Source organism: Myotis lucifugus, unplaced genomic scaffold (genome assembly GCF_000147115.1).
Source record: "Myotis lucifugus unplaced genomic scaffold, Myoluc2.0 scaffold_270, whole genome shotgun sequence".
In the NCBI taxonomy this organism is placed as follows: Eukaryota; Metazoa; Chordata; class Mammalia; order Chiroptera; family Vespertilionidae; genus Myotis; species Myotis lucifugus.
In genome coordinates, this window is record NW_005871318.1 from 435976 (window position 1) to 453877 (window position 17902).

A 17902-nucleotide genomic window follows, 5' to 3' on the forward strand; every position below is an offset into this window, starting at 1 on the left:
TTTTTATAACTATCAGAGTATAAACTCTATGTTGCTGCTTAATGAACTGAGGAAAATTACCCTTTTTAGTTCAGAGTTGATTAAAGTTATTTATATATGCTTGCGCTTGAGTAAATACAAAACTTAAAAGTTAATAAATGGTGTAGAAATTAAGGAGAAAATATATTCTACCTTACATGTTATAACTTTTGTGACATTATTAGAGTCTTTGCTATCTTTTCTTTTTCAAAATTATATTGATCATTTTTAAGGCATTAAACAAAAAGATCATATACCATTCTTTATCGTAAGATTTCTTTTAATTGTAATTTTTACACATTACGTTAGATTGACAAGTACTGCAGCATATGAAAATATTTTTATCAGATTTTAAATCTTAGCATTTCAGTTTTTATTGAAAGATTTCAAGATATTGCTAAATTCTTTTTTTTTTAAGTGCCATATTAAGTTAGGGCAATCCTTTACTACCTTTACTAATTTCAAGTGAGTAAGGAAGCATGTTAGAGATTAAAGTCTAAAAAAACACACAAATCTTTACCATCCAGTTCAATACAAATCAGATTATTTCAGATTTGTATTATGCAGAGAGAGTATATGCAGTTTATAGGGCTGGCAAATGAACTCAGTTGACCTTATTTGTATTATTTCATATTTAGTCTATTGATTTATAGATACTAAAAATGATATAACTGTTTAATTTAAGATGATATTGAATAACTTTCTCTGAAGTAACCAATGAAGAGAGGCTTGTCAGTGTGAAAAAAAGTTAAAAACAAATCTTTTAAAAGAAAAATTATTTTGCAACAAAATCAAATGTGTTTTTTTTAAGTAGGTTAAATCAAGCTTACATTTATCCTTAATATTAAAAATCATATTTGCCCACCTGGCCTACATGGCTCAGTGGTAGAGCATTGACCTATGAACCAAGATGTCACAGTTCAATTCCTGGTTGGGGCATATGCCTGGGTTGTGGGCTCGATGCCCAGTGTAGGGCATGCAGGAGGCACCCAATCAATGATTCTCTCTCATTGATGTTTCTGTCTCTCCCTCTTCTTTTCTCTCTGAAATCAACATATATATATATATATATATATATATATATATATATATATATATATATAAATAATATTAGTCCAATTATTTCAAACTTTTGGTTTAAAGAGTACATATAAATTACATGATTTATCACAAGTTAAAGGTGTATGGTATTCACTAAATGCATTCACATGCAAATGAGTTTTATCTGGTTTAATATTGTAAGAAGCAAACAACTGATAATCCCATTTTTCTCCCTATGTATATAATATAATTACATAGCAGATTTACATAGTGTCATCAGTACTTTTTTATATTAGACTGAAGGTGATTAATAAAGATTTAAGTACTTTTTAGGGTGACTAATTTTCAGTTTAAAAACTACAGTATCTGGTTTTGTTTCTTTGAAAAATTAAGAATTTTATTTATGCTGTAAACATAACATTTCATTCTAATTTTCCCCACTGGCTCTATATTTTATAAGTATTTATCTTATTTGAAACAGTCCATAACAAAAACACTGCTCAAAATTAAAATTATATTTCCTAGTTCAATTCAGAGATTTGGTCAGTGAATTATGATCTTGAAGAATTATCTCACAACAGCACTTCTGCAAAACCCAAACTTTTCAGAGGAGATAAAAACTGTTGCCCATTAACTACACTTCCTGCAGTCAGAGCAGATTGTGGGGTTTACAGAACAATGATGTCGGAGCTTCCAGATTGGTTTGGCAGCTGCATTGTTCTCGGAGGGTAAACCAGACACACTTAAGTCCCAGTCTCTTTTATAGGCTTTTGTTCAAACCAAATTATGCTTTCACTGTGCTAGCCTTCAGGATGGCATGTTAAAGGAGTGCAGCTTAGCAACCAGCTTCTGGTTGCCAGGCAGCCCAGCTTCCAGTAGGTTTTCCCCTTTTAAAATACTTTTGGTGGGAGCTCTACGAAGGCCACAGTGCAGATTTTTCTTTTAACTATATCCTTTTATTAGGATGCTGTGGTGATTTGTTACTTGCATTATGGTGTCAGTGTATTACAGTAGTTAATAAATCAGTGAGTGTAAAGATTTGGTTCCAAAGTTTCTTTAATTCTAAATAATATGGTTCATGAATATCCATATTAATAGAAAAAAACTGAAATGGATACAGCCTCATCCTGGAGCAGATGTATATGGAGCTCTCCTAAGGAATATTTCTATCAGTTCAGGAGCCAGGAGAGTTTGATGTTTCTTTAAAACTAATGAGTGCTACATTAGTAGAACAGTGATATTAAAATTACCTGTCTTCTCAAGGGGTAAAATCTGAAAAAACTCCTGTAAGTATGCAGGAGTTCTACACTGAAGGAATTTTAAGTGTATTGTATCAAGTGAAAGATTTCCATGTTCTCCTCTCTAGTATTTACCATCATTAATATAATTTATTTCATTGTGTAGCAATATTTTGCACTGGTAAGTTCACCAAGTATGCGTTCAATGTGGGACTTAGAAAATCACTTAGCATTTTCTTTTAACATTTATATAATAGCTCCTTTCTAGTGTAAATAAGATGTTAAAGAGCTTTAGAATTAAATGTTTTTCCAGTATCTTTTTTTTAGGTTATATAAATAGATGTTTTATGACAGTCTCAGATTCAGCTGCCACTGGCTTACAATATCCATGGATATACACTGAGATTGCCTTAATAAGTAAACTACTGATGTAAATACAGTTCTTCCAATGAAGCACAAGAGAAAATAATTTTATTTTGCTAACCTGTTTCTAGTAGAGAAGTAACAATTATTCCCAATAGACTCTGAGGAAAATGGTAAAACAGCAGAAGCATTTTAAGCAGTAATAGCAATTTTATAGGGGGAAAGTAGGAGAAAAGATGACTTTTTAATTAAATGCAGATAATGGTTAGTTATCTGATATGATATAGGAATATTTTCTCCTATAAAATTCAAGAAATTAACATTTGTTCAATGTACATAATTATTTGCTGATTTTTTTTTTAATTTTCACCAGAGGATATTTTTTCCATTAATTTCTAGAGCAAGTGGGAGAGAAGAAGGAATGAGGGGGGAGAGAGAGAAACATTGACGTGAGACACATTGATTGGTTACCTCCCCCATGTGTCCCTACTAGGGCTGGGGAACCTGCAAGCGAGTACGTGCCCTTGACCAGGAATCGAGTCGACAACCCTTCAGTCTGAAGGCTGATGCTCTACGCACTGAGTAATTGGCCAGGGCTACTGCTAATTTTATGTGAAATATTTTCTCTGCTTTCTATAAATGTGTATAGACTAAAAGAGCTTTTCCCCACTTCCTGGAATGAAATAAACTCCAGTGTGTCCCTGGAGCTAAATAAGGGTAGCATAACATTAAAAATTGCATCCTGTTACTGTGTTTAATATTTACAAAATAAGATTATTAGGGCAAACTATCTCTTAAATGGAATATAATTGACTTTATAATTATTTAATTTCTTATTGGCTGTTGCTGAATCTGTGCTCTTTCAACTCAGTACTGGAATCACTTTTGAAATGTCTTTAGATTGTTTAAATTATTAATTTTATAATTAATGATACTTTTACAATTATAAATTAGTGTTTTCCTTCCTTTCCACATGGCTTTCTCTTTAAAAGAATTTTTACAATTTTTTATGAATTATCTTTTTAAATGTACATAAACTCTCATAGCATATCTAAAACATGCTTTTTGATAGTATTCTATATGTCACTCTAGAAACATACATAGGCCTTTCTAACAGTTGAAAAAAATCTCTTCCATCCTGGTTGAGAAGCAGCATGATTTAGTGAGAAGAATAGGAGTTTTAGAGTCAGACAAAAATTGGTAAAATATACGGTTCACTACTTATTACTTTGTTACCTTGGAGGGGTCAGATGGCCTTTCTAATTTCTGACTTCATTTGCAAAACAAGGTTATCTTGGCAAGGGTGGTGAGGGTTGAGAGACTATGGGCTTAACATAACGAACATAGGTATTTAGTTTGGTAATTCTCCTTTCAACTTGTATATTGAGACAAATGAAACAAATATTAAATTCTAAATATTTTACATTTTTCTCTAGGAATACGGGGTGCTTTGCATTCAGGAATACAGAAAAAGCAGCAAAGTGGAGTCAGGTACACGGAACAGCTTCATGGGCTTGAAGGATCATCTGGGGCACGACCTAGGCCACCTTTGTGTGGAGAGCACTGACCCACATTTAAGCACATCTGTACCTTGGTCAATGGTAGAAAAACCAACAATGGATAAAGTTAATTCCGGGAAGGCAGAGAAGGAGGTGTCTGAAGAGAATGCGAGCTCCGGTGACTCTGAAGAAAGCACAAATTCTGATCATGAGTCAGAACAATTGAGTAGCATTTCGGTAGAGCCATGCTTATTAACCAAGACTCACAGACAACTATGTAGGTCTCCCTGTTTAGAGCCTCATGTCCTCAAAGGCAGTGAAATCTTACAAGACTTTACACCCGAAGAGCCCCAGACGACATCCAAGGAAGTGAAGAAACCCCCTGACGTGCGAGAATACCAAACGAAACTGGAGTTTGCACTTAAGTTAGGTTATTCTGAAGAACAGGTTCAGCTTGTGCTGAACAAACTTGGTACCGACGCTTTAATCAATGATATTTTGGGAGAACTTGTCAAACTTGGAAATAAAAGTGAGGCTGAACAAACAGTTAGTACAGTGAACAGTATAATGCGGGAAACGTCCTCCCTGGAGTCTCAGCGGTCTGATTCTCCGATGCAAGAGATTGTCACCGATGATGGAGAAAACCTGAGACCAATCGTTATTGATGGCAGCAACGTGGCAATGAGGTAAGGGGGAAATCATCAGTGATTACTACCAAGTCATCTCTAAAAGGTATTTCTAATTTTGTGACTGTTTCTCTTCTAACAGTTGTTAAAGTCAAGTTTATTCTGCATCCTAACATTAACTTACATATGTCTAATTGTATCTCTTTTAATGATCTATCTCTCTATTTCTAGAGTGGTCAGCCATTTTCTCCCTATTTGTCCCTAAATAGAGACCTCCTTCCCAAATAGGTCTTTTTTTTTTTTCTCTTCTGGCCCTATTACTATGCTATAAAAATTAGCATTTGTTCCTGGCTTAGTGTTAACCACTAGTTTTAAATGAAGAATTTGAGTACAATAATAGTCCACAATTTTGTTTGGCTCAGTGGATAGCCCTTCCATTCTCTCTAAAAGTCAATGGAAAAAATACCCTCCCATGGGGATTAAAAATAAAAAAAAGAAACAGGTAAAATGAATGTAAATAATAAATTTTGTTTAGCCTAATATAGCCAAAATATCACTATAGCATATAATCAATTAAAAAATTGTTAATGAGATATTTTGAATTGTTCCTTTCATATGTCTTCAAGTTGGGCATCTTACCCAAACAGCACACCTCATTTCAGACTTTCAATACTGCATGTGCTCAATAGCCACATGTAGCTAGCACCTATTGCACAGTGTCGTTCTAGAGACCTACCTAGTCCACACACAGACCTGTCAAGTCCAGATCAAGGTATAGCCATCTTCTTTTGTAAGCAGTACCCCACTATAATGATGCATACTGAAGTTTGAGTACCACTGTTTTTAGTAGGGGATAGCAAGTACTTCTGCATAGGGTGTAAGAAGGATCAACTTGTCCAAATAACCTTTGTAGGTGGAAGCTATATTATCTTACTTGCAGTTATAAGCAAATGAAACTTGCAGGATTTAAATTACTTGCCCAAGGTAGAATATACTATCAATCCAAATATGTCTGACTTCAAAATCTATACATTCTTTTTTAATATTTTTATTAATTTTTATATAGGAAAAACGATAGAAACATCAATGATAGAGAATCATTGATCGGCTGTCTCCTGCATGCCCCCCACTGGGGATCGAACCCGCAACCCAGGCCTGTGCCCTTTACCGGAATCGAACCTGGGACCCTTCAATCCACAGGCCGACGCTCCATCCACTGAGTCAAACCAGCCAGGGATATACATTTTTTTTTTATCATATAATGAAAGACAAAAGCAAGTTGCAAAGGTTCAAGCCTGATCTTACAAGGCCTTGAACACCAGGCTAGGAAATTTAAGGTTGACCCTAATCCAAAGGTAATTGAAGATTTTTTAGGAGGGGAATGTCAAGAGTAGAGTTATGCCTTAATGCTGATACCTGGCAGTGATGTTTAAAGTGGATTATAGGAGGTAGGAGATGAGTTTGGATGCAAACAACCGTTTTATAAAAGAGGGCTTTCAATGTCAGAGCAGTGTGCCCAGCCCCAGTGACTCTGTTATTTGAGCATCTTCCTATGCACCAAAGAGCAGCTGTTCATCAGGGCACATACCTGGGTTGGGGCTTGACCTCCCGAGAGTTTCTCTTTCACATCGATGTCTCTCTCCCTCCCTCCCTTCCTCTCTCTAAGCATGTCCTTGGGTGAGGATTAAAATAGATGATAGATAGATAGATAGATAGATAGATAGATAGACAGATAGATGATTGATGATTGATAGATAATAGATAGATGATAGATAAATGATAGATAGATGGATGATAAATGATAGATGATAGATAGATAATAAATGTCATAGCGGTATGAAGTATGTATGTGACCTTGAGAGGTCTTTCCAAAAATAACCTCTCTGTTTAATCTTTTCCAAACATGGCCACATAATGATTTTTTTTTCTGATAATAATCCAGAACTAGTGAACAATTACAGGCAGTCCTTAGATTACGTCGGGCTTGACATACATCGTTTCGTGGTTACGTCGCTATCTCCCATTTATTTAGAAAAAAAAAGTTCCGTTATTTCAACATATGCACATATGTGCTTTATGTTTTTTATTATTTATTTACCACAAGTAAAGGTCAGGAATTGTTATCTTTCTTTTAGATTTTTTTTACTGTTTCGCTTCATTACTGCTGTGTATGTGCTCCATGTGAGTGATGTAGGTGCTTATGTAGGTGCGTTCCGACTTACGGCGAAAATCGCGTTATGTCGCTCTGTAGGAACGGATCTCCGACGTAACCTGAGGACCTACTGTACCTTAGCATGATAATATTTAGGGTCCAAATACCATGAATTTGCTAAGCGAGAGAGTAATAAGGGAAGACATAATAGGTCCTAGAATAGCCCCTGCAACCATAGCCCAGTACCAGAATCACCAGAGGGGTTCTTACAAATCCAGGCCTCGACCCTCAGAGAATCTGACGTTTTTTTAAGTGCCAAGGTATTTCTAATGCATAGCTTGGGTCATTGAACTATTCAAGATTCACAGTGTGGATATCTACAGGTCAGGAGATAAAAGAAAGTGATAATCCAGGGAGAAAGTATTGTGGAAAATGTGTTAGAAAAAAGCATAGTGTGCCCTGGCTGGTATGGCTCAGGTGGTTGGAGTGTCATCCCATATACCGAAGGGTGGCAGGTTCAATTCCAAGTCAGGGGTATGTACAGAAAGCAACCAATCAATGGTTCTCTCTTACATCAATATTTCTCTCCCCCCCCCCCCCCAAATCAATAAGTAAATAAGTATATCCTCAGGTGAGGATTAAAAAAAAGAAGAGCCCTAGCTGGTTTGGCTCAGTGGATGGAGCATCGACCTGTGGACTGAAGGGTCCCAGGTTCAATTCCAGTCGAGGGCACATGCCTGGGTTGTGGGCTGGATCCCCAGTAGGGGGTGTGCAAGAGGCAGCCAATCAATGATTCTCTCTCATCACTGATGTTTCTATCTCCCTCTCCCTTCCTCTCTGAATTCAATAAAAATATATTAAGGAAGGAAGGGAGGGAGGGAGGGAGGGAGGGAGGGAGGGAGGGAGGGAGGAAGGAAGGAAGGAAGGAAGGAAGGAAGGAAGGAAGGAAGGAAAAATAAAAGCATAGTGTTAGAAAAACCAGGAGACATACAAATGGCATCAAATTCAAAGAGACTTTAAGGAGAAAATGCCCTGTGTGTTGTACTAAAAAAAAGATCAGAGGACATGACAGCCAGGAAATCCTTATCTTCAAGAATGCCATATGATATTAAAGATAGAAGCCCAATTGCAGGATGTCAAGAAATGAAGGAATAGCACTAGACTTTTATTCTAGAACTAGGGGTCCAGTGCATGAATTTGTGCACCTTGAAAGGAATTGTGGGCCGAGAGACTGCGGTGGGCACAGGGGCAGGTCTCGGCCCATCCTCTGCGCCCCCGCCCAGCCCTTCCCACCACGGCCCCCAGTCCCCTGTCTGCCAGCAGCCCCGCTCCTGCCACTGCTGTTCCCACGTGCTGATGTCACTGGCCCCGCTCGCACCCGCTGATGGCACGGAGAGATTGGGGCCAGTACCATCAGCAGGTGCGAGTGGCAGCTGCTGCCCTGGTTGCCCCTCAGGAGCAGGGGGAGGTGAAGAAGCCCTCAGGGACAATCGGGGCCGGCAGCCACCGCTCATACCCACTGACGGTGCTGAGTGATCGGAATTGGCGCTGGGTGCCAGCAGCAGGTGCGAGCGGTGGCTCCAGTGCCAATGGCTACCAGCCCCAATCGCCCCTTAGGACTTCTCCACCTACCTCTGCTCCTGAGGGGAGATTGGGACCAGCAGCTGCCACTTGCACCTGCTGTCTACGCCGAGCGATCAGGGCCGGTGCCGGGTGCCGGCAGCAGGTGCAAGCAGTGGCTCTGGCGCTGGCAGCGGGTGTGGGCATCGGGCAGGACTGCAGTGCACAGGAGCAAAGAATTTTCAGTAACCACCAGAGGCTCGCCCCGATGACAGCCACCGGCGCCCCTCCTTGGTCTGGCACCCCTGCTCACCTGCTCCACCATCCCGCTGTGGACAGTGCCCGCCATATTCCACGCTCTGCTGCCTGCTGCCCATGCCCACTATGTTCTGCTTGCGCCCCCTGGTTGGTCAGCACACGTCATAGCTGTTCAGTTGTTCCGCTGTTTGGTCTATTTGCATATTAGGGTTTTATATAGATGATAGATAGATAGATAGATAGATAGATGATAGATAGATAGATAGATAGATAGATAGATAGATAGATAGATAGATGTATGTATGTTGACAGAGGAAGAAAGAGAAGGAAGAGAAGTTGGGAAAGGATTTTGTTTTGTTTTTAAGAATGAAACTATATAAGCTGAGGGGACGGGAAAGTCTCCACAGGAGAGGAGCAGACATATGAGTTAAATTTTTGCAGCAAAGTTCTAAAGGAGGAGACAAGAAAGGCCCAAGTAGGAGATTTGGCATTGGAGGAAATGCAGGCCTTGGAGGGGGAAGAGAGCTTTGGATTTATAAAACCTGGAAATGAACGTTTAAGATGGGTATCATCAGAATAAATGATGGCACAGTTGGGTCAGCCTGATGTCAACTCACAGAACCGAAACCTAGTTCTCAATGGATATTAAAAGTCCTTGAACAACTGAAAATTGACAGAATACTCTAAACAATGCTCATCCCACGTGGTGAAAATTATCCATAGCAAAGCTCTAATGTAAACAAAGCGATGGCATAGTTAAGGCATTTCAGATCTCTCCTTATGTAGTTATGAAAACAAACTGCCACCCCACACTGTTCTGCACGGCCATGTCCCTGCTGTCAATATGGGCGGTGCAGGTTCGGGCCTTCTCTCCGTCGTGTACTTTAGTGGAAGTGCCATAGGCCTTCCAGGACTGAGCAAGCCGACAGGAAATTTATTATAGCAGCATTTTACCGTCAGTCACAATAAAACAGACCACATCCATAACTTTGAATGTACTGGGACTCATAAAAACTCATAGTAAACAGTTTACATTCTGCCTTTTATGAGATCTACTGAAAGTAGCAAAGTCGTTTAAAAATGCATATCTACTTCAGATCCAGAATCTTAATTTAACAAAGATGCAGAGAGATTTCACCCATTTCATGTCGCATAAAATATGACATGCTTTTACTTTTGAAATTAATTTCCTGCTCGTAAGCTTGGCAAATCTATTCTGTAATAAATGTATACATATTGTAATAAGTCATAATAAGTAAATGTGGGGATGAGTTAAGAACAAAGTACTATTTTATTTCCTTCCTGATCTCTCAGATATATTTCCTATATAAGATGAATATATTTTCATTTCATTTAAATGCGAGCCATGGAACTGATATAAGTGATTCTTTAAATGTAAATTAAAAGTAGGAAAGCAAAGGCATTTTTATTAAAATTAGCTCAGTAGACTTTTTTAAAAATGTAATTCTCTACAGAATTCTAAGTTATTTATACTCCCTAGCCTCAGTTTGCAAAATTAAAAGGGGAAATTTTTATATTGCAGGCTTGTTATTAGAGATAATTAATACCAGTTACCTGGCATGTCATAGGTACTGAGTAAATTGCAGTTGTTATTACCTTAAAGAACCAGAATATAGTAACTAATGTAATGAAAACTAGTTATTTCAGTTTTTTATTCAGTATTTAACAGCAATTTAGCAGCCCATTTTATTTTCACTGCAGTTTATAGCATCAGTTTTCAATGATGATTGCTACAGTTTCATAAAGGAGACATGCGCTTCAGATCTGGATGACTCCAGAATTGCACAGGGACAAGGTACATAGCTAGAATATATAGCTGAGGGTCCCAAAATTTCAGGGATCCTGTATTGCCTTGGGGGAGCATACATCTAGTTTTGACTTATTTAATATCCTATTTCAAATGTGTCACCTTAATAGACGTTCTGGATATGTTTGTTGAATGAGCAAAAATTGAGATAAATACCCAGAACGTAGTCTAGCATAATTTGTGACAGGTATTTCACTGCTAGATATAGGAGCAAAGGGGACATAGTACACAAAAGTAAAAAAGAGGGTAAAGTAAGTTTAGAGAAAATGTTAAGCATTCAAAAAGTGCTTGGTTTCTGAAACATGAAAAGAATGAAATTTACATTTAGTGGAGCTGGGCTAAAGATTCCTGACAAAAAGCTGCAGTTAATTTTAATTCTTAAAAAAAAGAAAATAATTTAGCAAATTGGTCATTCAGCAAATGGGCCTCTTTCCTTAATAGGGCAGGTACTTGATTATAGAGATATACAATGAAATGTATATTCCGGATACAGACACAGAAATAAAACATAATTAATATTTCTGAAATGAAATTCTATGATATTGAGATTTTTATTTCCTCTAAGTAGCTTTACAAGCCTTCACATTTGTGATTCCATTAAACTTGAGATGGCTTGGCAGTGAACTAGAGAATTAAGTCTATCCACGTAGATATAATAGTTTAAATTCATATTTTTCCTTAAACGAATCTAGCACTCTTTTAATCTGTGATTTTACGTTAGATGACTTGTCAGTTCACTAATGATGTACAACCTTGTGAGCCATCGGGGATGGGAGTATGACCAGTTGAGTGTCGTAGCCCTTGATTCCTGAAAGTCCTTGATTTCTTCAATATGCTTTCATGACTTTATTAAAATTAACTATATCTCTATATTCTACTTTAGCTTCTACCAGATGTTATAAAAGACTAGGGGTCTGGTGCACGAAATTTGTGCACAGGGGCAGGGGGGTCCTCAGCCTGACCTGCACCCTCTCCAATCTGGGAGCCCTCAGGAGATGTCCTACTGACGGCTTAGGCCTGCTCCCCGTGGTTCTCTGCTCTCTGCAGACCTGCCTGCTTGATGCCACCACAGACCCTGGTGTCTGCTCTCTGTGGGGGCCCTGCGGAGGACTGCTTGCCCCTTGCTGCCACAGCCAGGGGCAAGCAGGGCCCTACTGTCTGCTCGCTTGCTGAGGGGGACGTTCCCACCCCGCCCCCGGCCACTTGCGCGCGCACTGGCTTGAAGCACCTGGGTCCCAGGGATGTTCCCGCCCCGCCCTCTCAGCGCCTGCGTATGCAAATTAACCCGCCATCTTTGTTGGGTTAATTTGCATACTCACTCCTGATTGGCTATGGGGCGTCACAAAGATATAGTCAATTTGCATCTTCTCTTTTATTAGTGTAGATAAGAATGGTGAACAAGGAAAACCCAGAGCCTCAGCACTGCCTCTGCATTATGCTGTAGCACAAATTCTTCTGTTGAGTCAGAGAGGAAGCTGGACACTTTTCTTTTTGATAAGAACAAACTATTGAAACTCCACCACCACCACACACCATTATAAGCTCTCTATCTTGGACACTGAAGCTAGGTTTCTGGGTTTAGATCAAATCTCCAGACGGTGGGTAAGCAATATTGGTACATGTTTGTGTAGAGTATTAGGACAAATATTTTCTTTGCTAATAATTTCAGGTGGATCACTTTTAGCCAGTAGGATTCATGCTGTTGAATTTAAGCAAGGAAGAAGTGGCATATCATTTGCCTTTAAGAAAGATCACTCTGCAGATAAATTTAGAGAATTTGAACACTAAGACTGGAGACAAGGAGACCTACTTATGTTTAAAAAATATATGCAAAGGTTAAGTTGTAGACACTCCTGGAAAAAAAGATGAACTAAGAATATTATGACTTTTCTCTACCAATCAAATGGTATAGAATAGAGAAATAAAGCAACCATTTTCTTGACAGTTTTCACTCCTCCCCCCGACCCCCAAAAAAGGAACGCGTTAGAAACCAGCTGCTGTTGGTATAAATCTGAGTGTTAACTGAATATAGAAAAGCACTCCAGGTCAGACCTTACCATCATTTTGTTAAAGTTGAACAGAAACCAGATGTAGATTTTAGAATTAGAATATGAACAGAGATAATGTATAAGTTTGCCCAGCCAGTGTGGCTCAGTGGTTGAACGTCAACCTATGAACCAGGAGATCAGGGTTCGATGCCCCCAGGTTACAGGCTCCATCCCCAGTGGGGGTGTGCAGGAGGCAGCTGATCAATAATTCTCTCTCATCATTGATGTTTCTACCTCTCTCTCCCTCCTTTCCTCTCTGAAATCAATAAAAATATATTTTAAAAAAAGAAAATGTGTAAGTTGTGATAACCTTTCTATCAAGAACAGCCCATATATTTGTAAAATACAAGCAAAATTTAGCAGTCTGTATAAATGGATTTTAAGCTTCTGTTGAATCTTTTTAAAAGTGCAGAGCCTTTTGCCTGGTTTGTGAAGGCATAAGAAATTGAGAACTCGTTTCTATGTCAATTGAATATTGAAGGCCATTTTGCCTCTAGTTGTTTGGTGGATTTGCTGTCCTGTTGCCAGTTTGCCGGATAAGTGCAGCACTGACTTATAGTTAATAAAATCCTCGTGGATACCTAGTCTGCATGTTTGGTTTAGACTGTAGGAGAGATTACAATTGCCAGAGTTCATTCAAATTTGTTTTTTGTCCCTCAACAAAAGTTTATTGAAAGTATGTGTCATGAACCTGTACAACCTAATATGATAACTACAAGCCATATGTGGCATTCAAGCTTTTAAAATGTGTTTAGTCCAGTCCTGGCTGGGTGGCTCAGTTGGTTGGAGCATCAACCCATACACCAAAAGGTTGCAGGTTCAATTCTGGTAAGGACACATTCATAGGTTGAGAGTTCAATCCCAGTTGGGAGGCAGCCTATCAATGTTTCTTTATTACATCGGTGTTTCCCTCTCTCCTCTCTCTCTAAAAAAATTAATTGAAAAATGTCCTCAGGTGAGGATTAAAAATATATGTCTAGTCCAAATTGAGATATTCTATAAATGTAAAATACATATCAGATTTTGAAAACTTAGTATAAAAATATGTCAAATAACTTTTATGTTGATTGTGTTAAAATAATCATTTTTGAAACATTGAGATAAACACAATTTATTGCTAAAATTAATGTCAACAGCTTTTTACTTTTTTAAAATGTGCTATACTAGAGCATCTAAAATTATATATGTGGTTCGCATTGTATTTCTATTGGATAGCCTCTCATTGGAATATGTTTTAAGCCCCTTAGTAGGGACTTAATATTAATTAAATAATTAATTAAAGGACAGCTCACATTCCCTCTTAGGTGAGTGTCATAGGTATTACAGGTTACTTAGTGGTATACCATTTCTCTTCCTGTTTTAAGGAAAATCCATAGAGAGTAAGAAAAGAATCAGAATCATAACTAGTTTTTTTCTGTTGTTTAGTTAGATCACATGGAGTCTGACAAAGGCAAATATTAATTATATTCCACTGCATCCCTTCTTAACCCTTAGTACATAATTCTAGTTGTCTTCAGTCATGAATTTTAATAGGCCAATGGTCAATAAACTTTCCTGTTGTCTCAAATGTGTTTGTTTAAACCCTAACCTAGCAAACATCAACATCAGTAGTCCTATTTCATATGAATAAAGTTAATTACAGTTCACCTAACTAGTGTTAGTAATTATAAGAAATGGGAAAAGTTATTCAATTTTAAGAAATAAGAAAAAAGTGACTAGAGTCAATGCTTTCTACTTTTGTTAATATTGAAGACATTTTTACATCTACTTAACAGATAGGTTCTCTTCAGCTTTTTTAGACTGATCACCCCCTTGGATATGGATTAGCTACAAGTGCTGCCTATTATTAACTTTGGTTTCAAATTATGGACCTTATAAGGTCAAAGAAATCTTTCTCCTTTTCTTTTTCCTTACTCTCTCCCATTCTGAAAATTCTCTCTCTAAGCCAAACTGCTGTTATGTCTGTAACCAACTGGAGGCTAATAGTAGATATTTCATGTCAGGACTTCCATTGTAATTTTGATGTTGGATATTTTCATTGTCCTAAATCATTAATTTCTTAGACTTTCTTTTCCTCCAAAGCAGTACAATCCTGCAAATCTTGCATGGAAGCCCAGTATTTACAACAAACAAAAGCAGAGATCGGTTTGAGTTGGGGTGCATAGGTGGAGCTGTGTTTCCCACTTAAACTTGCTTCCCCTGCTCCCAGAAGGGCCTCTGAGCCACACTGTGGAACTCTATTTGTAGCAGGGGAGCATGGATTTAGTTTTTTGGTGGTATGTTCAGTATTTAGCATCCCGATAACTAGATTTAGCCTCAAATTAATCTTGGAAAAGAAATCAGAGATAACAGATTTGAATAGCTATAAGAGTGACAAAATAGCATCAATCAATTATAAGTAGTAAGTAAATTGTAGAAAGTAAAAGAAAGAATTCTAGATGCCATGAGTTAGCACATGAAGTTAATTTGTTCTCACATACAATATGAACTTTACTTAGACAACAATGATAGGAAGTCAGGTGCCTGGTTTCCATATTGAAGGTGCTATCCATAGGCTGTAAGAATTTCATTGTAACAGTCATCAAACATGGAAAATATATTAATAAAGAGCATTTTAAAGCCATTTTTCTAAGAATCCTTTGAAATTAAAATCTATTTTCATATATCCAACTCTGTTTATGCATAATGAGGCTGTATTTTCACTGCATTGGCCTACTCATCAAAGCCATCTCTATTTAGTAGTAGTACTAGTTTTAGTAGTAGTAGCACTAATATTATATTCATTGGTAGTAGTATTAAATATGCCATTCTAGGTTTAATTTTCATAATTCCATTTTAGATTTATGGAAAGACTTTTTATGAATAGCTTTTATCATATTACTTAGTACATAAATTTTAGAATATAAGAAAGAAAATCACCTATGGTTTTCAAGGTTCTGTATAACATTATAAGTAATATGTTAATTCAAAACAAAAACTAAAGCAAAATCAAATTGAGGAAATAAGATAATTGAAAAGAGATTCCTTTGTTCTCCCTTTTATTTTCAATGCCATGAAAAATAACAAGAGGGGGTTCCCTTTAATAATAAATTACTTCATTCCCTTTTTTTAAATTTCCTTTTTTTTATTGCTCCTTATGTTTGCCACTGGAAGAGAACAGTTATAATTCTGAAATAACTCTTCCTGTCCTGTGGTTAATCTAGAAAATGATATGTGTATATATAATTTAAGAAAGTATTATATGTGAGATTATATTTTCTAGCTATATCAAATACTAAGTTTCCATATTGAAGTTCCAAAGTACATTAAAACATGTGTTTCCCTGCATTTTTCTCTGCATTACAAAATATGCCTTTATGACCTATTAACCATACTAGGTGATATTTAATGGCACATTACTAAGCAAGTATACTCCAGTTCTCTAATGGGAGTATATATGGTGTTGATAAAAGATGTAGCAAATATATTATTTTGACTGTTGATTGAATTGCCCTTCTGTTGAAGACAGAAAAGAATTTATATGGTTTTCAGATTAGTTATAGTAGTATATATGAATAAATTAAATATAATCCCATTAGATGTAAGGCAAAATAAGTTAGGGTAATATTGAAAAGTTAAACTGTGTTCATTTTAGCTTCCCTTGGTTTCCAGTTTCGAATTCAAAGGGGGTTGCATGTCTCTGAAACGGAATGGGAGTCCCTGGGTGGAAGTAATGGGACCTCAGTTACCCCCGTCCAGACTCCAGCAGCCCTTTCACAGCTCGGTCTGTACATTAATTTCATCTGATTGTCTGAAATTATAATTCAGTGAATTATAGAAATCTGTTGGGGAAGTTGCAATGACTAATAAATCAACAATAAGTTGCCATTGATGTTAGAGAGCCTCTGTTCTCCAAAATCTGGTGCAGACCCCAGCACGGATTTACTATCAGTATAGGTAAGCACATGTTCACTACCTCGGTGCCTTGTCTCCCAAGAGCTTCAAATACACTCTCCCTGGAGGGCAGCCCTTCGTTTATGCAGCAGGTCTCTTCCCAGCAGGTCACAGCATTAAGAAGACTGACTCAGTCCCTCACAGAGGACCTCTTTGCTCAGGAGCCTCATTGGAGAAAGAGCAGGTGGAAGGTTGTTCAGAGATACCCACAATGTGTGTGTTTTTCTGGGTTCGGGTGAAACCAGATAGGTCAGTAGAAAATGCATGGCTCCAGGATCCATAAGAAAGGACAGGAGAAGATTAAGGCAGGAAAAAGAAATGTGCATATGAAGGCTTCCCATTCCCAGCTCAGGGGCTCTCCAGTTATGTCCATTTTGCTCCTTAGTTTCCACTATTTACCAGTTATTTCCTGTCTGGTTTCTTGGGGGGAAGAGTCTCCTGGTGGAGGTAGTAAAGCTTCATAGTTAAGGAGGCCACATTCCTTGCGTCTTCCCCAGTCTCTCAGCATTCCTCTTCCAGTGTCCTTGGCTTCTTACAGTGGTGTCATACTGACTCTCCGTTCAGGAGTCCTCTTATTTGTTGTTGTTCCCAGAAAAAGGTTTCCTCCCTCTGTGAATAATTCTAACTGGGCAGGTAACACTGCAGCCCTGCGTTTCTATCTTCTCCTTTCTCCATTTCCCCCCAAAACTGGATTGTTATTGCCAGTACCCGAGAAACTGTCTATCCTTACCATCCAAGTACCTTTTCTCACTTCAATTCCAGCAAGAAGGCTACCACAGAGCTGGAGAATCCATCCCTGTTAAGTTAGAAAAGGCCCCAGTGATGAAATCAATAGGGGCTCATGCAGCAGTGGCAGGGCAGCCCCTCCAGGTCACCTGCTGCAGAAGGATTTCAAAGACTGCCATCAGCAGTTCCCCGAAGTGGGTGTCCCAGGCCTGAGGAGCAGCCTGAGCTGGAGGAGGTGCCCGAGCCCAGGGTACTCCCTTGTGAGGGTTATCCTTTGGCCCCATGATGCCTGTTTGATGAGTCGAGCAGAGTCATCAAGAGGCAAGACTCTTGCAGCAGCCAGTGTCCATCCTGCAGAGGGTGCAGATGGCAACGTGCCGGAGAGCCCTGGTGCATTTTGGCAGAGCTTTCCAAGCGCCGGAAGGTGACTCTTCGGGTGGGTAATATGAACGAGGGAAAGGGGCGTATGCACTCTCACCACAGCTGATATACCCAGCAATCCTGGGGGAGAAAAGGGTTTGCTCCCTGTGTGAGCAGTGAGTTCACAGAAGGCACGGGTCCCTGGGGCTCCAAAGGAATAGGGCTGATTTTTTTTCACATTAAGATGAGAAG

The 17902-nt window shown here is 38.4% G+C and overlaps 1 protein-coding gene across 5 annotated transcripts in view; it reads left to right on the top strand.

Moving 5' to 3' along the window:
- The window catches only part of ZC3H12C (zinc finger CCCH-type containing 12C), a 68396-nt gene that overhangs the window by 31464 nt on the left and 19030 nt on the right, over window positions 1–17902 (top strand). For 4 of the 5 annotated variants that reach the window (XR_002831795.1, XM_014464844.2, XM_006099312.3 and 1 more), the window contains one exon: window positions 4097–4845. Coding sequence is in view for 4 of the 5 variants with exons in the window: in XM_014464844.2 (XP_014320330.1) it covers window positions 4169–4845 (677 nt within the window). In the remaining variant the exon portion in view is untranslated. Of the gene's footprint in view, window positions 1–3225; window positions 3243–4096; window positions 4846–17902 lie in introns of those variants that run through there. The other variant, XM_023762980.1, reaches the window with a different exon arrangement.